The sequence below is a fragment of the Talpa occidentalis genome, unplaced genomic scaffold (genome assembly GCF_014898055.3).
Source record: "Talpa occidentalis isolate TD23 unplaced genomic scaffold, MPIMG_talOcc4v2.1 talOcc4.2, whole genome shotgun sequence".
NCBI classification, from domain to species: domain Eukaryota; kingdom Metazoa; phylum Chordata; class Mammalia; order Eulipotyphla; family Talpidae; genus Talpa; species Talpa occidentalis.
In genome coordinates this window covers 19,040,418-19,064,788 of record NW_023602073.1, presented here as the reverse complement: position 1 = coordinate 19,064,788, position 24,371 = coordinate 19,040,418, and the positions used below count along the sequence as shown (strand labels likewise).

At 35.8% G+C, this 24,371-nt stretch overlaps 2 protein-coding genes across 32 annotated transcripts in view; one reads left to right on the top strand and one right to left on the bottom strand.

Moving 5' to 3' along the window:
• LOC119251815 (olfactory receptor 2B2) overlaps positions 1–24,371 on the top strand; it is a 161,321-nt gene that overhangs the window by 82,624 nt on the left and 54,326 nt on the right. For 16 of the 31 annotated variants that reach the window (XM_054698051.1, XM_054698041.1, XM_054698046.1 and 13 more), the window contains 2 exons: positions 8,397–8,726; positions 9,253–9,366. The gene's annotated coding sequence lies outside the window, so the exon portion shown is untranslated. Of the gene's footprint in view, positions 1–1,747; positions 1,838–8,396; positions 8,727–9,252; positions 9,367–16,005; positions 16,019–24,371 lie in introns of those variants that run through there. The other 15 variants (XM_037519105.2, XM_037519104.2, XM_037519098.2 and 12 more) reach the window with 4 other exon arrangements.
• On the bottom strand, positions 12,615–13,541 carry LOC119251850 (olfactory receptor 2W3-like). Its single transcript, XM_037519144.1, has one exon. It carries the CDS (start codon positions 13,533–13,535, stop codon positions 12,615–12,617), a length of 921 nt encoding a protein of 306 aa, XP_037375041.1. The 5' UTR covers positions 13,536–13,541.

Here is a 24,371-nt window from a genome sequence, read left to right as displayed (position 1 = left end):
AACTTTCTTTGGTGCTGAAAACCGCAAGTTCTCATGAAGTGTCTCATGAAGTCACTGAGCCTATTGTGGCTGAGCAACCAGAGCATTTTTCTGCTCTTAAGAGCCACAAAATGCTGCCATTAAAAAGGTTCATTGCTATAAGGAAATGTTTGGAGGTAATGGGATGGTTTATATTACTTGAAAATAAATTAACAGAAAATAAAGATCTCTGATCCCCATGCTAAAAACAGACATAAAAAAACCAATTTAAAAGACACTAAGGGTCTCCCTGGTGGCACAGGCGGTTGAGCGCCCCTCTGTGAAGCTGTCCACAGCCTCTGCAGCGTGGGTTCAATCCTGGCCAGCCAGGGAGAAACCCACGTGGCGCAGCAAACCTCTCCTGTCTCGCCTGCTGCTCCCCTCAGCAGTGTATTTCAGTCAGTCTGCCTGTTCTGTTACCTGCTCTGTCTCTAGTGAATCCTCTCACCCTCCTACACATCTGGCCTGTACCCTGGTTCTTGTATAAATAAATAAATCTTTTAAAAAAAATAAATAAAAGACACTAAGCCAAACCAGCTCAGTATTGTTCTGTAACTTCTCTCTAATGGGATCTAGGAATACCTCCCTAAGTTCCCATGCTTTGTGTATAAGACTGCAGTCTTGTATAAAATTCCCCAAAAGTGTTTGGGCTGTTTCCTTTTGATCTCTCCCCACAACTGTGGAGTGCCTGCAGTGATTGTGCCCTGGGCTTGGCTAAATTTTTAAAATTTCATCTGTGTTTGCCACCTGGAGTTCAGAGCTCTCATTACTTCAGGGAGCTCATGGATTCCTTCTGCTCCTTTGCTCTCTGAAGAGAACAGGGCACACCACCCACTTAGGTTTTGAGTGACAAAAGATTTGAAAATGGCTTTTGAAAAGCAGCAGCAGCAGCAGCAGAACCAGATTTACTAACAACTAGCAAAGGATACAGAACAGAGTGACAGCGCTTGCAATATCTATGAGAATCCAGACAATCCCTGACTCGCCCTTTCTCAAATGGAATGTGTATTTTTTTTTTTGTGAATCATTCCTATAAAATGTAAACATCTTTACAATTATATACACATGCATATATATATATATATGCATGTGTATATATACAAGTTACACATTTTTTAATATTTTATTTTATATAATTCTTACATCATTTTTCATTTTTGCACAATGTATGCATTTTCATTTTGGTTATATTCCCCATACAATTGTACCCCCCCTTATTTTGACCCTAATCCTTCCTCTCCCTGCCCCCCTACGTCCCCCCCACCCCCCGCAGTGTGTGTCTGGTCCATAGTTGCTTGTTGATTTTGATTTTTACTTTGTGTTAATTAGTCTTTTTCCTGGTCCCTTATTTAGGTTTTCTAAATTCCTGCTATGAGTGAGACCATCCGGTATTTTTCTTTTTCTTTCTGACTTATTTCGGTGAGCATGATCCCTTCTAGCTCCATCAAATGGAATGTGTTTTTACATTTTGAAATGTGGGACACTACCTTGTGTGGTACCAGTCAGAGGTTTGGGATTTTTTTTCGCCTTATGTGTGTGTGTCCATATCTTTTTACCCTATCCTGTATGTGGAAGTGTCATTCATTAGCACAACTGCAGTCTGTAAACTGCAGGTTTACTGCCCTACAGTCAGACCCTGCGAATCCTGCTAAAAACATTACTAGATCAACAGTCAGCATGTAGTGACCCCGATAAAGTCCTCATTTATCTCCCATTTGGCGTATTTCAGAAGTTACTGTTTGCCAGAGTTCTAATCTGACCCGGGCTCACTGAGGAGGAGGAGCCGATTACAGATCCCTGTCAACGCCTTCCTTTGTAGGTAACTTCCCTTATCAATTTAATGAATTCTGTTGCTAGACCTTTTGTTTACAAAACTATAGATTTCAGGAGTGCATCTTCATCTCTGTTGTGCCTTACCTATTGACTTCTAATCTGACCAGAATTTGTAGTATAGTTGGGAGATTTCTTTCATCTTTTTAGGTTTGTAATGTATTGATGGGAACGTGAAAGATTGGCATATTGCTGGGAAAAATTAAGATCAGGCTGATGAAACTCATGTCTGCTGGTCCCCCATGAATGATGACATTCAGTGGTCACCAAGAAGGTACTTAGTCATGTAAAGGTGTTAAGGGATTGAGTAGATAGAACAGAATCCTTGGAATAAAAACTGACTCAAATAATGAAACTGTGTTTTAAAATATGCCATGTTAGAAAAGAAGATCTTTAAAATTGGATAATCATCAAAAGTTAGTAAAGTAAAAACTGTTACTTGGTCTCTGTTAAAATTAGTACTAATTCTGTATAAGAAACTGTTGTAAAGAGCTTGAGTTATCCTTGGGGTTTTCCAGAAATATTGTCCAGTCATTTTATTGAGTGTTTCAGTGCTTAAGAGGGAGTATAAATTGGAGTGGATGATGGAGTCTAACTAACCAGAAGTAAATAAATACCTTTATATACATGGAAGATGCCTGTGAGTAAAATGTCTACTATTATATTTCTGAGGGATATTTTTATAAGCCTCCAAAGTCAAAGTACATGCTTTAGGGACTGAGATACTTGAAAATATTTATTTTTAGTGGCCCTGAGTGCCTGCCCCATGTAACTCATTAGCTCCAGTTCAAGTAGCCAGAGTTTGACTGCCTCTGGGGAGCAAAGTAGGAGTCTTTGGAGAGGAGACGTCAACAGAGCCAAGCTTTTCTGTTAAATACTGGGAGTGAACATATTTTCTCTACCTAACTTCCGCTTCCCAAATCTAGTTGTATTGATTACTTGTTTTTTGTTGTTATTTTTTGGTAGTTGTTAAAAATCTTCTAATTGAGATATAATTGACATAACATTATATTAGTTTCAGATGCACAGCATAATGATTTGATATTTGTATACATCGTGAAATGATAGCTACAATTAGTCTAGTTGACATTCACCCCTTCATATAGCTACAATCTTTTGTGTGTAATGAGAAATTTTCAGATATAATCTTTTAACACCCTTGAATATATAATACTATATTATTAACTATAGTTCCCATTCTGTACCTTCATATCCAGGGCAAGTCTTTAAATTCTTCATCCTTATGTTCAGAAGATAATTTCTTCCTACTTAGAAGAGAAAAATAGAGGTCTTTAAACATGAATTTCCATGCCTTATTTTTCATATTATATCATTCCACTATCACTGACTGACTAAAAGAATGTTTTCTAATGGTCCTACCAACTCTTACCTTCTGACTTCTTTGAGACCTTGTCGTTCTATTATATCTGATCTATTCCATCTTCAGCTTCTTATATCCAATCATTTGTTTATCCATAGGCCTAAAAATGTGCTCATCTATCCTATCAGAAAAAGTTTGAATTTACCCTCCTTCCCTGCCCCACGCTCTCTATTGACTTCATCTTTTTCCTAGGACACAAAATAGTCAATGGTTTTTTTTTTTTTTTCCCTCCTCCCATCAACATTTCCAAATATTCTTCTGGTCATGTTTCCTTATCATTCTGGTAAAGGTGCTTTCTGTGAAATCACCAATGTCTTTCCCATCATGCAGGTTAGATGGTCTAGGCAGCACCTTACTTGATGTCATTTGGTATTTATAGTGTTCCCTTCCCTTAAGAAATTACGCTGTCCATTGTCTTCTCTGTTTTTAAAAATTATTTCTTGCACCCTGAAAGGTCGATGTAGGGGCCAGGAATGAGGAAGCCCACATAGAAAAAAACAAGATGTCCCTGACACCATTACCACCGATACCATCAAACCGAAACTGAAGCCATAAACAGTAGAAAAACAACTCGGCTCCATGAAAAACAACTTTGTTCCGCCTAAACCTGTTTTCCCCCCTTCCAACCCAGTTTTCATGCCTATCCTCCCCTCACCCTACAAAAGGACGTCTCCCCCACAACAGGCGCAACTTCTCCGGCCACGGTGGGGGTCGGTGAATCTTGCTCTGGGTGCAATAAAGTTTCTGCCTGTTAGGAACTGGCCTGGCTCTCCGTCTCTTTACCGTGCCAAACCTTTCACACCCGATTCTCACTTTTTTTCACAATGGGTGCAAACTTGAATGCATAGATTTTTAAATATTCTGCACTTGGCTCTCTTTTCCCTCTACAATCTGCTCCTGAGATATTTTATCATTCCGTGGCTTTAACCTAATCTAGATGAAGAATCTACCGTACACCTCCTCCTGAGTTAAATAATAAAGCAAATGGAATCTTGGCCAAGTGTCCGGGTCATCTGACTCTAAAATTTCAGTAGTTTTACAACCTAACTCATTATCTTGTGGAAATAGCTCCTGTAAGTGCACATCAAATATTCAGATTCTAATATCAAATCATCAAATCACGATTAACTGCTGTACAAACTCCCCTAATTATCTTTGATCTGCTTTTTGTTTTGTCCCAAAAATCAACCTAAGCGTTATTCTCTGTGACATGTTTTTAGAATACATCCACTCTTCAGCACATATTTCCTATTTCCTATCAATATATTAGTTAACATCTTTTTAACCTATATGAACCATTAACCATCTATGGTATCTTCCAGCCAGATCAACACTTAGTTTTTATAGTATTTATCTGAATTATTTTTGCTAAATGACACAATCACATCATTTATTTGCTTAAAAATTGTTTTGGCTACCATTGTCAACAAGATTCAATAAAAGAGACACCTTTAATCCATAAAGCTGTATTTATGCTCTGGACCCTATGATTGTGGGAACAATCACATGGCTTACTGTTCACTGAACATACACTCCAGTTGATGGTTAGCATTCTGTTACACATTCTATTACTCTATTTATTTTATTTTTTTTTGGAAGTTTCATTACTTTTATTTTATTTTTTTTATAATAAATTTTATTTTTATATTCCCCATACAATTGCAACCCCCCCATTCTGACCCCAATCCCTCCCCTCCCGCCCCCCACCCCCAAAAAGTGTCTCTGGTTCATAGTTTTTTGTTGATTTTGATTTTCACTTTCTTATAGTTATTCATTTTCCTGGTCCCTTATTTAAGTTTTCTAGATTCCTGCTATGAGTGAGACCATCCGGTATTTTTCTTTTTCTTTCTGGCTTATTTCGCTGAGCATGATCCCTTCCAGCGCCATCCATGTTGCTGCAAATTGCATGTGTTTATCTTTTTTGAATGCTGAGTAATATTCCATGGTATATATGTACCACATCTTCTTGATCCAGTCATCTATTTTTGGGCATTTGGGCTGTTTCCAAAGCTTAGCTATTGTAAACAGTGCTGCTATAAACATAGGTGTGCAGGTGCTCTTTGGAATTGATGTTTCTGTGTCCTTTGGGTAAATACCTAGGAGTGGAATTGCTGGATCATATGGAAGCTCTATGTTTAGTAGGTCAAGAAATCTCCACACAGCTCTTGTTTCCTCTGAAGACAAAACTTATAGAAGAACTTATGCCCAAGGTTGCTCGGATTTTTTCCTAAAACCCCAAGAAGAAATGTTCCCTAATGCAATTCATGATGTCACCATTACCTTAATATTAAAAAACAGATAAAGACAGCACAAGAAAAATATAGATCAACTTCCCTGATAAGCATCAGTGTAACAATCTTCAACAAAATGCTAGCAGATAAAATTCAACAATATGTCAGAAATATTACGCATCACAATCAAGTGGTTTATATTGCAGGAATACTTAGATGATTTAATATATGTAATTCATCAATGTGTAGTACATTATATCAGCATAACTGAAGATAAAAACCCTGGTAATATCAATAGATGAGGAGAAGATTTTTATCATAAAGTGCCCATTTATGATAAAAACTCTAAACAAGATGGGAGTAGAAGGAACCTACCTCAGTGTAATAAAGGCCAGATATTTTAAGCTAACAGCCAAAATAATATTTAATGGTGAAACACTGAAAACTTTCCCTTTGAGATCTTGACGAAAACAAGAATATCCACTGCAGCCTCTTCCATTTAATTTAGAATGAGAGGTTTTGGCTAAAGAAATCAGACAACAGGAAATAAAGGGAATCAAATCAGAAAACAAGTGAAACTTTCATTATTCATAGTTAATATATTATATATAGAAAACCCTGAGGATGCCACTCCAAACCTAGAGAAACAATAGATGAATATAGCAAAGTGGCAGGTTGCAAAGTCAACATACAAAATCTGTTGCATTATTATATACAAACAAGTATAAAAAATAAGCATAAAGAAAAATTAATAATTCCATTCAAAATTGCTTCAAAAAGAATTAAATACTACTGAGTTGACCCAACTGAGGATGTGAAGGACCTATACAATGAGAATTACAAACTCACTATCAGGACTTCATTTAGGAGCCCACCATTATTTTGTATTCGCAGGCCAGAGCTTCCTAGCAAGTATTTTTAAAGTCTAATTTTAGGCATTTGAAAACGATTAAACAATATTGCATGATTCTCTTGGAACTTTGCTTTATTCATATATTTACTGGAATGAGGACTGTGATTAATATATTTAAAAGAGTCAATATGTGTAAATTGTAGTGTGAAATCAGCCTTTCTGTGCATTTACTCCCCATCTTGGAAAAGGCATCCTATACTTATTATTTTTTGCCTTTGTGGCTAGTGCTTTTGGTGTCATATTCAAACATAGCTGTCAACCAAAGAGTTTTCTCCTTTTGATGTGTTCTAGGATTTTAACAGTTTTGGGTCTCATCTTTAATCCGTTTCTTTTAAATTTTTGTGAGTATTGTAAGAGGGGGCTCCAATTCCATTTCTCTGCATTGTTTATCCAGTTTTCCTAGTCCTATTTATTAAAGACACTATCTTTCCCCCTGAGTATTCTTGGTTTCATTGTCAAATACTAGTCATTTTTGCAGTTAGATTGTGCTTTTTTTCCCCCTGTGCTGTGTGGGTCTATTTTTATGACTGTACCATACTATTTTAATTACCATAACATTGTAGTGTGGCTTGAAATCAGAAAGTGTGATGCCTTCATCTCTGTTGTTGTTTTTGTCAGAACTGCTTTGGCAGTGTCTTTTTGTGGTTCCGTAGAAATTTTAGGGTTTTTTTCCCCCTATCTCTTTAGAATTTTGATAGGGAATGCATAAAATCTATAGATGGCTTTCTGGGTCATGTGCACATTTTAGCAGTAGTCATATTTCCAATTCATTCCGTTAGTTTTAGTTCTTCAATTTATTTCATCAAAATTTTGTAGTTTTCCTGTTATTGATACTTTCCCTCTGTGGTTAAATTTACTCCTGTGTATTTTATTGTTGTTGTTGTGGTTTTTTTTTTTTTTTTTTGCTATCATGAATGAGTTGCTTCTCATTTCATTTGTGATACTTGTTGTTATTACATAGAAAGGTAACTCATTTCTGTGTATTGGTATTTGTCTCTTGCAACCACTCTGATTCATTGGTTAGCTATAAAAGGGTTTTGGTGAAGGTGAAGTCTTTAGGACTTTCCATATTTAAGATAATACCATCTCCAAACAAAAATGATTTTATGGGCCTCCCTGATGGTGCAAGGGTTTAAGACGCAATCTATGAGGCAGTCTGCAGCCACTGCAGCATGAGTTTGATCCCCAACCAGGGAGCTACCCACATGGTGCAGCAGACCTCTCCTGACTCACCCGCTGCTCCCCTTAGCAGTGTATTTCAATCAATCTGCCTGTTCTGTTCCCCACTGTCTCTGGTGGATCCTCTCACTCCCGACACCTCTGGCATGTACCCCAGTTCTTGTATGCATAAATAAATAAATATTTTTTTTAAAAGACTTTACCTTTTTATTTCTTATTTGGATCCCTTTCATTTCTTTGGTGGCAGATTCTACCAAATATATTGAAAGAAGCATCAGTACTGTACTTATTAACTCTTCCGAAAAGTAGAAGATGAGAGAACACTTCCAAACATTTTTTATGAGGCCAGTATTATTTTGATACTAGAACCAAACAAGGATCCCAGAAGAAATGTACAGGCCAATATCTCCAATGAACATAGATGCAAAAATTCTTAACAAAATACTAGCAGACCAAATTCAACAATACAATGAAAGGATTATGCATCATGTCTTTTTTAGTTTCTTTCATCAAAATCATAGTTTTCAGTATAGATTTTTCCCCCTTCTTGGTAAAATATTCTTCTAATTATTTTATTGTGTTTGCTGCTATTGTGCAGTAAATGTGATTGTGTCCTTAATTTCTCTATCTGATAGTTTCTTGTTGGCATATAGATGCAGCTGACTTTTGTATGTTACTTTTGTCCTGTAACTTTACTGAAGTCATTTATTCTAATATTTTTTTTGGTGGAGTCTTTAGAATTTTATGTATAATATATCATGTCATCTGCAAATAGAGACAGTTTTTCTTCTTCCTGTCTAATTCGGTTGCCTTCATTTATTCATTTATTTATTTATTTTTGAAGATTTATTTGTTCATACAAGAACCGGGGTGCAGGCCAGATGCGTGGGAGCGTGAGAGGACTCAACAGAGACGGAGTGGAGAACAGAACAGGCAGACTAACGAAATAGACTGCTGAGGGGAGCAGCGGGCGAGACAGGGGAGGTCCCCCACGCCATGTGGGATTCTTGCTGGCCAGCTGGGATGGAACCCGTGCTGCATTGGCTGTGGACAGCTTCACGGTGCAGCGCTCAACTGCCTGCACCACCAGGGAGACCCCATTTATTTTTTTTTTTCTTGCTAATTGTTCTGGAAAAAACTTCCAATGCTATGTTGAATCAAAATGGCAATGTTGGTAAGAAATTATGTGTTTTATGAATACCATAAAATCCCCATTTGTTCTCTTTTTTGAAGTCTTATAACACTTTCTACCTATTAATTATTAATGATCAATGCCCATTTTAATTAATTCTTAATTATCTACATTCCACACTAAAATCTGAACTCCTCTGGTATAGGCATCCTTCATTCTAGTGCTTAATTCCATGTTCTATGCATTCTAATTCTCAAAATCATTTTGCTTAATCAATATAAATTAATAATTTGATATTCTGTAAACCTGAACTCTAATTGTGGTGGATAATTGCAAATTATCCTGTCTATATATATTAAAAGTTACATGTACATCCTCTACAAGTGGATATTGATGTAAGAAGTGAAACTGTGAATGTGGATGAGAAGATTTTCCTTACATATAAAAAATGACAGTTTACTCTTGTGTTTCAACCTCTTTGGCCATGCATATTGACTTCAGAATAAAGTGTAAACTTTCATGCATATCTTTCTTAATGCGGCATTTCCTTATTTTTCTGTTTTTACAGCTTTCCCCCTCTGATGCTCCCTTCAATTTGAATATTGTTATATAGTGGATGTCTTTGAAACCATCACAATCCAGTCAAAGCATGAATTATTCAATGAAATATATCTTCTTCAAGGTCAGTTTGATGATGTCTTTTTTTGTACTCTTAAAAGAAATCAAACCACTTTTATTAAAGGCGAGAAAGATTTAAAATAAGTAAGATAAGCACCAAACTTAAGATATCATTAAAAGGAACTCATAGAAATAGAACATGTTAATAAAGAACAGTATCAGAATCAGTTAAAAAGAAGGTGGGGCTGATTCTTATTCAGTGAACAGATCTGATATGTCTTTTAAAGTCACGCTACTAATAAGATTATCAGTGTCTCTAGAATTACATTTAATTGTAGAAATAACACTTTAAAGTCTATTCCTTTCACTAGATTTTTAATGGTTGAAATGTAGAATATGTGTCTGAATTATTTTGTAGTTTCAGTTTCCTGTTCAATATTAGATAAGCCATTGATTTATCATTTTTGTATTTTACTGTAGTCTGTTAGCATTATGGAAAACTTATTCCTGCTTTATAACTGTTTTATTATAGTTAATAGGTACATATAGAGGATTCTCTTCTCAAGAAATGAGAAATGAAATCTGAGCAACTGGTGCTTTTCTTTGGGAAAGTTTAGTTGGAATTGTTAAAGCCCAATTCTAGTCACTTAATGTGATTGATTGATTTTATCAGTTGTTAGACCTGTTTGCTCTTTGTTTTCCCATTGGATGTTATCAACCGGCACCTACGGTTATGGTTATAGAGTCTCCTTATTGTGGAGTTAGTTGTTTAGTTGATTTCCTGACTTATTTAAATAGAAAAAATGTATAGTAGTGCTATGTATGTGAGCATCTCTTGTTTATAGTATTAATTAAAAAAATAAGTATTTACTAAAATAGCAAACTTCAGTTTTACTTAAAAAAAGCCATAAAGGGCCTCCCTGGTGGCACAAGGGGTTAAGCACCGCACTATGAAGCAATCCACAGCCTCTGCAGCACGAGTTCAATCCCCGGCTGGCCAGGGAGAAACCCACATGGCACAGCAGACCTCTTCTGTCTCACCCGCTGCTCCCCTCAGCAGTGTTTTTCAGTCAGTCTGCCTGTTCTTTTCCCCACTCTGTCTCTGGTGAATCCTCTCACCCACCCACCCCCAGCTCTTGTATGCCTAAATAAGTCTTTAGGAAAAAAAAAAAAAAGCCATAAAAAGCTGTTATTATTGCCTACATTAATTAACCTTATTCTGGTAGTATTAGCCAATAAAATCAGATAGGCCTAGAAATAAGTGCTATAAATATTGGAAAAGAAGTGACAAAATATTAATATTTGTAGCAAATATAGTTATATACTTAAAAGTAAAGAACTATAACTCCAAAGAAATATTTTAACAAGCTTATGGGTTACCAAATTAGTATTCAAAAACCAGTAATTTTTATACCTTCCAAGGATAATCTGTTGGAAAATATAGTAGAATATCTTAGTTATAATGCTAAAAAACAAAATAGCACCTGACATATGTAGGAAACTTGAATAGCCCCTACTATGTTTAGGGAATTATATGACACTTGCAACATCTTGCTAGCTAGCAAATTGATAATTTTATTTAATATAAATGTCAACCTTTTTTTTCTCAGTGATAAAGGATACTTTGAATACATGTAAGAGAACAAAGAAATTCTTCCTCTTGGGGCCTTCAGTCCCAATGGACAGGAAATGCCATTACTCTTGTAATCCTTTCTAACATTTGGAATCAATTTTTAGCACAGAATTTGGTTTTGTGGGTAATTGGCATAAGAAGAAATAGCGAAACACTAAATTCTATGATGTGAGTGATTATAGAGAGGAAAGTGAGGAACTCCAGTGATAGAAACACCTAATTTGAAAAAGAAAATATCTGAATCCATGTTTATTCTAAGAAATAAACATTTACTACCTTTATGTTTGCATGCAAAATGATATCATTTAATGTGATATCTAGCCCGTAATAGTGACTTAATATGTTTTTTAAAAACAGTGAACTATGGTGTGGAGGAGTATAGGTCCCTTGGTGGATGGTGTGGGTGGTCACATACCCCTGAAGAATATAAACCTGAACCTTTAATTCATCATATACAGTGTTGTAAACAATGTTGCTTCAACTTAAAAAAGAAAATAAAAGAAAATAGGTAAAACCAAACATCTCCAATAAGAAAAAAAATAATACAATAAAATTATTTGGCTAATTTATTTTATGCCTATGTCAAAACTATGTTAAGAAATGTATACTTGAAAATTTTAGTTGGAAAAGTAGCTATTTAAAGGAATCACCAGTAAAAGATCCTTGTCCTTAAGATGAGTTACAGTAAGCAAATACCTTTCAGTTTATTTCTAAGTGAAAATTAATCCCTTGTAACTTTGCACAATCACCATGTTTGCATACATCCTTACACCCACCATAGCGTGTGCACTTGTTTTTGTACTGTTACTTTTAACATCCCTTTAAATAAAATTTGTATTTAAAAAGTAGGGACATTTATATTCATGCTGAGACAGTCAAACACTTCTGTTAAAAATCTTAGCTCTACTAAGAGCTAAGGTGGTCTGTTGATGAAACACTTGTCGCCATGCCATATGCCATGTTTCACCATAAACACATTTCCTAATCCGAAAGGAGTCAGAGTGGATTGTTTTCAAACTGCAATTTTTGCTAGAACCACACAACACAAAATATTTCCTGAATTTCTAAATATCAGACTCCAGTGGTTGAGACTTGAGAATCTCTATATAAAAAATAACAGCAGCAATATGTGTCAGATAATTTTAATGCAACTGGTCAGAGAAACAATATTGAGCTATCATAGTTTAAATGATAACATAGAACATGTCTAAGCTAATGCTCTATCTTCTCCACCTAATAAAATTGAAAGATATCAGGAGACAAGTACTTTGGCACTCTCTTGGCTCAATGCCATGATACAAATGACAATTACACAGAATGTCATTGAGAAAGAAGAGTATCCTATTTTATTTGGACATAATAAAATCAGTCAGTCTATTCACAGCAATGAAATATTGATTTGTGGTTTTGTTGGATTTTTAATTAGATGTGGCCAACTTGGAAATAAGGCAAACTTGAAGTGAAGACCTAAGATATCATGCAAATTATATTTTACCTATGGTCTAGCTAGTCAGCAGGACTGTATTTGGAGTTTTGTAATACACATTCCAAAATTCTGTCATTGGAGGCTTTTGTTCGGTAGGTTGCAATATGTAAATGGGTTTTAGAAGTTCACCTCAAGAATGACTTACTTCTATTCACTAAGCAGAGAAGCAAACTTAGGCAAAGTCCGTGTCACCTTACTTGCTAGACACAAGTTTCTTCAGTGCATTCTTTACATCCTTGTTTCTCAGCGTGTAGATGACAGGGTTCAACATGGGGGTCACCAAGTTGTAGAAGAGGGTAAGGAATTTCCCTTGGTCCTGAGAAGAGTTATTTCCCGGTTGCATGTACATGTAGATAATATTCCCATAAAACAGGGAGACCACAGTGAGATGGGAGCTGCACGTGTTGAAAGCCTTCCTTCTTCCAGCAGTTGACTTGATCTTCAGCACTGCCAGGGTGATGTAGCAGTAAGAGACAAGGATAAGTGACAGAGGCACCAGGACAATTATAACCGACAAAATGAACACAGTGCTCTCCACAACCACCGTGTCCACACAAGCAATTTTAATTAGAGCTGGCATCTCACACAGGAAATGTTTCACTCTGCATCTCCCACATCGTGGTAGCTTTATGGTCACTGGAGACATGACCAGGGAGTTGAGGAGCCCAACAGTCCAGGCCACAGACACCAAATTCCAGCAGAGCTGAAGGTGCATGATGACAGAGTAGTGGAGAGGCTTGCAGATGGCAGTGAAGCGGTCGTAGGCCATGACTGCCAGGAGAACACACTCTGTGCCACCTGATGCCAGGAACATGAAGAGCTGGATGGCACAGCCCGTGTAACTAATGGTCTTGTCGGGGCCACCTAAATTGAAAAGCAGTTGGGGGATAGAACTGGTGGTAAAGCAGAGATCTAGGAAGGACAAGTTGGTGAGGAAGAAGTACATGGGTGTGTGGAGGCTGGGGTCCAGGCGGGAAACTAAGATAATGACGATGTTGCCAACTAAGGTCACGAGGTAGAAGATGAGGACAAACACGAAGAGGATATGTTCTAGCCAGGGTCTTTCTGAGAATCCCAACAAGATGAACTGTTGGTGGCAGCTCTGGTTGGTCATGACAATGGATAATCAGTGCGTGCCTGCAGGGAAGCATATAGGAACACACCGTGTTCGTAAAGAAGCCTCAGAAGGATCCGAAGAGAGATGAGGGTAATATCAAATGGTCATGGAAAATAATAAAATTTCAATATTCTGTGCAGATACAGATTATATATTTTAGGAAGAACATTTCTTTTTATTTGGCTTTTTAGATTCTACAAAAAAATTACAGATCATTATAGATTATTTAGGAAACATAGACATATATGAAAGAAAGGAAAAGGTTACCCACACCACAAGAACAGCCACTATTGTGATATTGATTTGTTTCTTTTCAGTCTTTTCTGTGAGTATATGTAATTTAACACAGCCCAAATCAGTGTTCTTATTTCCTTTCAGTCAATTTTAAATTTCAAGAATTTGCTTTATTTTAAAATTTTTTCAAAAAATAAGCATTAATGTCTGCATAGCTGTGTCTTTTTTTCCAACATTTTTCTGTAGTTGGATATTATGGATATTTAGAGTATTTTTAAGGTTTTGTTAAGAGAGATTACAGAAATAAGTTTTCTACACTCTGACCAGCTTGTTTTCCCTTAAATCTTTGTAGTTATTTGGCCCCCAAAATGAAAAGCCCTCATATCATTTAAATTTGAAGTTATTAACCATGAAGTTGATTAATGATGCTTATTAGGTTTTCACACTTAGGAAAGCATTTCTTTGTCAGAAATGTCTGTCAATAGAACTCAAAAGTGATTTTTTGCATAGCAGTGAAAACAGAGGTAAAGGCTGATTTCATTTTACTTGCTGGAATTCCAGGCACAATATTTTAATTTTCAACAGTTGAATCCCTAACAATATATAAATTCTTTTGTAAATGTTGAGATTCCTTCTTCTATTTTACCCTGTGTATGAAGGCCTTAATATTAGTATCTACAAACAAAAGTATACTCATATTATGAAAGAAAAATTATGTAAAGTTTTCAGTGAATAATTATTTTAGCAATATCTTCCATTTATGACTGATGTTTATCATTATACTTTATACTTTAACACTATCACTGTGAGGCAGCCTTAGAGCCTTTCATCACATCAAATTTTGAACTGGACATATACTATAAAATTATTAAATATGACTAATATTTATGCTAATATAAAACAGAAAATGCTATAATAAAATAATAAGTGATGTAAATATAATATGATCAATATCCATTTATATCATAATCTCTATGATTTGGACATTTTAATACAATGACAAAGGATGCTATCATGTTGTTTTAAATAAATAATATGCTTTCTCATCTCCAAGAAAGAACTAAGTGACAAACAAATAAAAAATCAATCCAAGGTGAATAGCTTTCCCATGCCATTTTGAATATAAACATTAGCAGTGTTATTAGTAAAGACTAATCAGTTTTAGTTAGCTTCCTTCCAGATATCCTAAGAAGAAAACTTTTGACTGGAAGTTATATTCTAAGTGATTTGAAAAGAGCTGCTAATATTTATGTTGTTATAGTCTTAGGGTGTAGAAGTTAAGATTATTATCTTTGAAATAAAAATTACTAATTATGTGCCAAGCACTGTACTGTCTGCTAGAGATTTAACAGTTATTAGATAATAGTAACTGACCTCATTGACGAGTCTAGAAGGAGGAACAGACATTTATCAAAAACCCACACAAATGAAATTATAATGACTATCAATATTATTAAACCTTTAGTGTCAAGCACTATGTTAACTGTTTTCATGGACTGCATTGCAAGGGTATAGGCATTAAGTAATTTAGCAAGGAAGTTGTAGATATGGGTTTTGGATCCAAACTTGTTTAATGCTCAAGCCAGATTTCTAACAGCAGGGGGCTAAGACAGAAAGCTGATATATTAACCCATGACCTAAATGATGTAAGTAATTAAGGTGAATTTAAAAGCTTTGAGTCCTTGAATCACTGGTTTGGTCCCAATAAAAGAATACATTAGTCTATGCAAGATAAATTAAGCTAAGGAAATGTCATCAATGCTCAGTTTTCTTAAGTAAAAATACATAATTAAAAATTCACAAATTGCTTGATTTTAGAGGAAAATGTGATGAATTCAAACATAACAGAGTAGTTGGCCAAGATAAATTGCTAAAAATAATTTTTTTTTAAAAACTAGTTATTGCAAATATAACCTAAAACAATTACCCAAAAGGATTATGATCAAAATTACTAGAATGTGACTATTTTCCATGACCAAAATAGTAAAAATATGTAAAAAATCTACATGCATTTTGTAAACATTTTAAATCAGTCATTATAACCAAAATGTGTATTATGTGACACATACACACATACACAGTGGCAGATACTATTTGTTGCTCTTATTTTTTATTTATTTTGTTTTGTTTATTTTTCTTGCTTATTGACTATTTTCTTTAGGTTTCAGATTGATGAAAACATGCTCAGACACATGGGAAGAACTTTGATTTTCTCTTATCTCTCTGATAAGCCATTTTAAGCTGAGGTCAGTTTTGACAAGGTTAAAGTTAACTGTTGCAAACAGCTGGGTGGTGGTTGATAGGAGGAGAGGTAGAAGGAGAACAAGAAAGACAAGAATACTTCCGAATGTGCCGAAGCGAAGTGCAGAAATCGGAGTGTATCATAAAAGTTACCATAATTACTGGAAGAATGATAATAATAAGATAGCTGGCAGTATCAGCTAAAGAACCATTAAGAGGGCCTCCCTGGTTGTGCAAGGGGTTAAGCACTGCACTATGAGGCAATCCCACAGCCTCTGCAGTACGACTTCCATCCCCAGCCTGCCAGAGAGCAACCCACATGGCGCAGCAGACCTCTCCTGTCTCGCCCGCTGCTCCCCTCAGCAGTGTATTTCAGTCAGTCTGCCTGTTCTGTTCCCCACTCTGTCTCTGGTGAATCCTCTCACCCCCCCCAACCCCCGCCTCTCTGGTCTATACCCCAGCTCTTGTATGCATAAATAAATAAATCTTAAAAAAAAAATCAAGAGATAGCTAAAATTGTTAGATTAAGAAGTTGAGATATTTGTGTATGTTTAGAATTATTAAAATGAGCTAAAACAAAGTTAAAAATTTTAGCCTTGGACTGTGCTGATATTATATATTACATGATGCAATATATATAAGTAACTACTTGTCTTAACATTTGCATTTATTATTTCAATAAGAACACATATTTAAAAACTGAAAGTTACAGTCTAAATACTTAGAAAGAATGTAAAAACAAAATATACAGCAAAGGCAAGTATATTATTAAAGCCTAGATATTACATAGAACATTTGTTCAAATCATGCCTCGATCCTAACTAGTTGTATGACCTTGGTCAAGGTATTTAACTGCTCCAAAGAAATACAATCACATCTTTGATCGCACTCAGATTGGTATATAGAGAAAACAAACAAAAAGATACACTAAAGTGGGCCTTCCTGGTGGCACAAGGGTTAAGCACAGCACTGTGAAGCTATCTGCAGCCTATGCAGCATGAGTTCTATTCCCAGCCAGCGCAACAGACCTCTCCTGTCTCCCAACTGCTCCCCTCAGCAGTGTATTTCAGTTAGCCTGTTCTGCTCCCCACTATCTCTGGTGAATCCTCTTACCACCGCTCCCCACACCTCTGTCCTGTACCCCCATTCTTGTATGCATAAATAAATAAATCTTTAAAAAAAAGATACACTAAATAAAACAAAAAACAAACTTTTGTACTATAAGACGAGTTAGTTACTAGAAGGGAAAGGGGAGAGGGGAGTGGGTAAATAGGGAGAAATTGTTATGATGAGGATAGAATTGCACTTTTAGCAGTGAACTAAATGTAGTAATAGTACATTTAGTACTAAATGTAGTAATAGTACAATCTGCTGATTCTGAATGGTGCCTGCCTGAAACATTTATATTATCTTTTTTTAAAGATTTATTTATTTATGTATACAAGAGCTGGGATACAGGCCAGAGGTGTGGAGAGTGAGAGGAATCACCAGAGACAGAGTAGGGAACAGAATAGGCAGACTGACTGAAATAACACTGCTGAGGGGAGCAGGGGGTGAGACAGGAGAGATCTGCTGTGCCATGTGGGTAGCTCCCTGGCTGGGGATTGAACTCGTGCTGCAGTGCCTACAGATAGCTTCATGGGTTGCGTCTTAACCCCTTGCACCACCAGGGAGACCCTCAAAAGCTTTTTTATTTTTATTTTAATTTTTTTGTTTGTTTTAAAGATTTATTTATTTATACAAGAACTGGGGTATGTGGGTAGCTCCCTGGTGGGCTGGGGATCGAACTCATGCTGCAGAGGCTGTGGATTGCTTCATAGTGTGGTGCTTAACCCCTTGCGCCATCAGGGAGGCCCCCAACATATATATTATGTTAATACAATGTTAATTCAGTAAAAAAAAAAAAAGATATTTAGCTGTTCTGTTCTCAGTTTCCTTATCTGTGAAATAGGAATATAAAATACATAGAGGAGTATTGTAAGGATGAAATTATACATGTAATTATATTGAACCAAATCATAATAATGTAATAAAACCTACTCCTTATTTTGTTCTGATTTAGTATTACTTTCATGAAACTATTACCTTTCTCTCTCTCTTTTTTTTTAAGATTTTTTTTATTTATACGAGAACCAGGGTACAGGCCAGATGCGCGGGAGGGTGGGAGGATTCACCAGAGATGGAGCGGGGAACAGAACAGGCAAAAGAACCAAAATACACTGCTGAGGGGAGCAGCGGGTGGACAGGAGAGGTCTGCTCGCCATATGGGTTGCCCCGAGGCTGGCAGGGATTGAACCGGCACTGCAGAGGCTGCAGACAGCTCACAACTCTGCGCTCAACCACCTGTGCCACCAGAGAGGCCCTCTCTTGTTTTTATTCCATTGTTGTCTTTTCTATTCCCTTGTGAAATGGAACTCAACCCAAATAACATTTCAAGATTGATAAAGACAATTTGACCAAGAAATGTCAAATGCTGCCAATTTGTCAAACAAAGAAAATATCAACATTATTAACAGTTTGTTACTCTGCAGTCTTGGTTAATCCTTCTCAGACATTTTGACCCAATTTGTTTCAAAAATTTCCTGGTGACATCTGTATACTTCACTCAGATACCATTCAAGTGCTGATGCTTAACTAAATCAATAGCTCTCAGCTTTTCATTCTGAAATAGTTCAACTATTTCTGACTATGTACTTGAGTGGACAACAGATCTTTGAGAGTCTTCCTAGTTTTGTGTTCCAGAAATGCTACTGAGTAGCTAGGCAATTTTGGGCAAGTTACTTAAACATTCTGTGCCTCAATTTTATCATCTGTAAAACAGTCCTAACAATAGTTGCCACATCATAGAGTTGTTTCAAGGATTAATGAAGTTTATGTTTTGGTTCAGAAGATAGAAATAAAATAAAATAAATATATGCTTTTCATTTGTTTTTTGAATTATTTATCAGGACTTTCTCAGCCTTTCTGGCAGACTGATTGCAGACATACCCAGCTATATTCCAATCATGGAACTAGTAAAGCTTCAGTTATCAAGCAGATTATTAAGGCTTCAGGAGATTGTTAGGCTCAGAACTCAAGATAAATTTCAATGACTTCCATAAGGAGACAAGATAGGTTCTGAAATTTGGGAACATTTGGGATTGATTGATGAGTGACTCTGGCATGGTGATACTTTCCTACTGTTAATCTGTTTCCATGTTCCCAATTCATGGGAAGGAAGCAAAGTGGATGAATCTACTTTGGTCAGATTAGTTTTAGTTTGAAGGTTCAGCTTTGGTATGTAGCTTTGTGGCTTTAGACAAGTCATTCACCTGAGTGTTCTTATCTGTCCAGTGGGATGATGGCAGCTGTAACAATACCCCTTACACTTGGGTAAAGATAAAAGTATCAGTCATTCAAAGATTTATCATTATGGCAATAGTTGTATTCTTGGGGTTCTGATCCAGTGTGATTTAAGAACTGTTAGGCTTTAAAGGGGTGTACTTTGTTGTGTTTACATGTGGAATTTTTGGTTTTTATTTCCAATTACCAACTTCATCAAGGCAGTATAACAGGAGAAACTAGAGTTGTGAAGTTCAGTGCATTCTATAAGTTTTGGCTTCTGATTGTTGGGAGTAAAAAAATGAAGGAAACATCTGTTTCAGTGTGCTTTCTGCCTGACCACATCTGTAATCTCAGAGTCTTATTTCTCTTCTCTCTGTTATTGTCTGTCCCATTGCAACAAATAATATTGCTTGTTTTTTTAAAAGAAAAACTTAAATTTTGTTTTCATCCATAACCTTCTCTTGATTAAAATTTCATTCACCTTTTCCAGTGTCATATCTATTCAGAAGCTTCCAGCAGTGTGGTCAATTACACATGTCCTGCTTACATAGAAGGGAAGCTCAGAGAATATTTGGGAAAAAATAGAATATGAGTGTCTACCATATTGGCACTCTGCTAAATTCTGGGGCAACTATGGCAAACAATTTCAGTGACCCTTCCCCTCACAGACACTATAGTCCATCTTGGGATTTAGACAACAAAAAGTTGTCACATGATTGAGAGATACACGGATACAGACAGAGCATTACCTAAAACTCAGGGGCTGAGGATGTGTTCTTAGAAGTGATATCTCAGATAAGAACTTTAACATGATAGGATTGGAGGCAAAAAGAAAAAAAGAAAAGTGGCATATGAGAGAAGTTTAAATAGCTTGATAACGTTGAATGTGTTAGAGGTGACATTCACTGCAATAAAGGCTAGTATATCCAAATTAAAAAAAAAAAAAGAACCTGATTTCATTTTGGCTTCAATTAGTGAAATATAGAAGTGATAGGGAATTTATCCAGTACGTTAAATCAGTTATTGTTGCTGAATTTTTCAAATATTTTTTTCTTTTGATATCAACATTTGCTCATGTTCAGGAGTTTTATGTAAATACTAATAGAATCACTGAGTGATTTAAAGTAGATACATGATAGAATTTGGAATTTAGAACTTACTCTAGCTGCAGTGAATTGGAAGAAAATGATAATGGAAAATGGGAGACAATCATGAGATGACCGCAGTAATCGAAGTGAAAAACCGTGAGGGTCTGCTCCTTGGGAGAGCGGTAACAAGGAGAAGCTGGAGAGAGTCCCCCGCGGAGAGATTTATCAGATGAGAGATGGGAGGGTAGCGAGACCGGATCTTCACCTCCTGTCTGGCTGTTTGCACTGATACTTAATGAAATGGGATTACCAAGGGAAAAGAATGCACTTGGGTTGGTGGAGATCATTGAATTTGGGGGCCAAGCGAATACGAAGTTTCTCGAGCATCTCATGGTGAACAGGTTTATTAGGCAGATGGGCATCTGCATCCTTCCAACTTATCAAATCAATGGTATTCTGTATACACATATATAAGATCATATATATATATAAATAAATTTGTTTATCTTAAAAAGAGCTTTTGGGGAATTTTCAAACTTTAAAAAAATTAAGATGACTAGTCCATAGAGGTGTAAATCTATAGAATGTTGTAAAGATTTGGGAAACAATCCATTTTTCTTAATTGGTTTATTTTATTTTGTATCTGTTTTTGATGACTGTTCACAAAAGCTACATAAATTATCAATCCATATGAGAGTTTTAAAATTCTCGGTTGTTCTCAGAAGAGAAACTGGTATGAAGAAACTGTCATACCAGTCTGTTTAGAGATAAGAATAATGGTATCGAGTAAAATCAATAGACTTTCCAAATAAAAAAATAAGAACCTGATTCTACTTTAGCTGGAATTCATGAAATATTAAACTGAAAGGAAATTTATCCAGTGTGATACATCAGTTATTGTTGGTGAATTTCCCAATTATCTGATTTTATCTTTTTGCATTGAGTTTTCTTACAGTATTACAACTGAAAAATATTTTGAAACATATTTTACCCATACAAGTTACATTTAAAACATATGGATTGTCTACAAGTTATCAGCAATATCTAAATATGCCCTCTAAAATTAAAGCTAACAACTTGACGTTCAATTTTAGTATAATATTTCCGAAAACTAATGAATGTGTAGAATTCTTGAAGGTTGAATAGAAGTTCTGTTTTGGAATCCAGAAATCTGAGCTTTGTCTGGAATGCCAGAAGATGGAATTTTAGAACTTTATTTGTCTACATGAATTCTATTTGTATGATTGTCTCCTTGCCATTCCCAACACTATCGTACGTCATGTTTCAGTCCAGTAATTCTTTCCTCAGGTAATTATCCCTATTACACTCTTTTCCCTGCCTATGTCAAAGGAAAATACAACCATTAATAACACCATACCAAGGGTGACTCCAATCCTATTTTATGGTTCAGAGACAAGTAGAACAGGATAAGAAAAATAATTTGTTGCTAGAAAATAACAAAGATTATAATAAAATTTTAATATTTTAAAATCATAATATTACTTGCCTCCTCTTAACGAATCCATGAGACAATATCACCAAGATTTACTTCTACTTCTCCTCTTACATCCTTTCTCTTGCTCTTCTGAAAATCAGTTTAGTCCTAGAAACCTGGGAAGTGGTCTCTGCTCTTGAGGCTATATGCCCTTTTGTGACTTTCCATTGTAAATTGCTTCTGGACTTGCAAATAAATCCTGCAAGGAGGCCAGCGTGAGAGCACAGCTGCTCCCCAAACAGGCATAGGACTCACGCCTACAGCCCCGGCCACAGTTCCTTTGACCCTCAACTTGTGCTGAGCTGAAACACAGATGCTTGTTCCATTGGTGCGCTTCCCAACCGTGGGGCCATCGCGAGGCCCCTAGTAAACTTCAGCACACCCCACCCAGGAGTCTGAGATCAGATCTTCAGACTCCTAAAGGACTAGTCTGAAGTAAGAAAGATCATTTATACTTTAACATTTTACTGAACGTCTCAGTTAGAGAATTGAAAAAATGTTTTATTCTCTTCACAAAAGCCTTTGGGAGTATATGTTACATGGAAGCAATTAAACAAGTTTACTGCTCTGTCCAGAAAGGGAGACCAGTGGGACACGAAGAAGAAAAGGAGTATGGGGGTGCAGGGATGGGGTCCCTCGTTTTCGTTTTGAATGAGCTGCCTCTCTCCTTTAGTTCACCTTTGAGGCAAAGGACATTTAGGCAACCCTGACACCATTCCAAAAGACTGAGTGTTCTTTTAGGCACCAGAGGCATTTTTTTTTTTAACATTTTGAGTTTTGTCATGATTTCAAACTTATAGAAGATTTGAGTATTGCATAAATAATTTCCTAAATCATTTGAGAGCAGTTTACTCCATCACACCCAAATACTTGAGTGTATTTCCTACAAATTTGATGATTCTTCTATATAACCACACTACAACCATCAAAATTATGAATTTACATTTATATACTGCTAACATTTAATTCACACACTGCAACGTTTTAACAATATAATAACATAGCAGTATAAAATTGCTTATAGGAAAATGATCCAATCAGGATCATGTATAGTATTTATTTCTTGTATTTCTTTAGTCTTCTTCAATCTGAAAAAGTTCCTTAATCTTCACTTAACTCCCATGACTTTGACACCTTTAAAAAATACACAGTAGTTATCTTATAAAATAACCCAAACTCCTCAAGTGAGTTTATCTGATATTTCCTTATGAGTGATAAGATGCACATCTTTGGCAAAATATCAAGAGGGCATATGTCACTTTGACCCATTACAGATGATATGAACCTTGATCACTTGATTAAGGTAGTCATATTTCAGATTTCCTCACTGAAAAATTTTTTCTCTCTTTTTGTCTTATTATAATTAAGAAGTATTTTATTGAGTGGTAAATGTAAACATCTCATTCTTCATTAAACTCTTCTCAGTTGATTAAACACTCATTGAATTTTCCTAGCTGAATAGTTATAACCATGACTTTCTAATTTCATCATTCTTTGTCCATTCTTTTTCCTACTATAAGGAAAAATTCTTTCCCCTCCCTCCTGCCCTTCTTCCTTCTTTTCCTCCCTTCCTTCCTTTTTCTTCTTTCTCTTTTTTTCCTTTCTTTCTTTCTTTCTTTTCTTTCTTTCTTTCTTTTCTTTCTTTCTTCTTTCTTTCTTTCTTCTTTCTTTCTTTCTTTCTTTCTTTCTTTCTTTCTTTCTTTCTTTCTCTCTCTCTCTCTCTCTCTCTCTCTCTCTCTCTCTCTCTCTCTCTCTCTCTCTCTCTCTCTATGTGGATTCCTATTTATTCAATTGGTTATAAAAAATTAATATAGCCCATCCTGGGATATGATCTTTCATTGTAACATTGATGAGAAAAACGGTGCCCAATGAAATGCTCAATGAAATGACATTATTGGAGAACCTGTTTCATTATACTTCATTTCACTTAGAGGTAGTTTCCAACTACCTACTGCTGTTAAGTGAAAACTTGCTGTGTCATTATTTACTTGGATATTCAAATTACTCCACATTTGTACATTGGGAACTGCTTCAGCCTGACTTCTATGTCCATTTTAGAGAAAAATTTCCTTTAAAAATAATTTCAGATTTACAAAAGAGATGCAATATAGTGCAGAGAGTGTGTGCAGATCTTTTACTCAGCTTCCTCTGATGTTAGTACTTTACATAACCACATTACTGTGTCCTTTTGACATGTTGTCATCATTCTTTAAGTACTTCTTGAACAAGATATACAGGTTAATCATATACTTCTCTTGTCATACGGTTTCAGCCACTTCTTCAAGGGGCCCTAACTTATAGGGAACTGTGATAATTACAATTTGCTTCTATTTTGTCAAATCAGAATCCTTTGCCCAGTTTCCAGTTATGAACCTGTGGGCCATCTGTATGTCTTCTATGGAAAAGAGTCTCTTCAGGCTTTAGCCCATTTTTTGATAGGATTGTTTGTAC

What these genes read in the sequence shown, in the direction of transcription:
- LOC119251850 (XM_037519144.1), bottom strand. Translation starts at nt 13,535, where the DNA reads ATGACCAACCAGAGCTGCCACCAACAGTTCATCTTGTTGGGATTCTCA.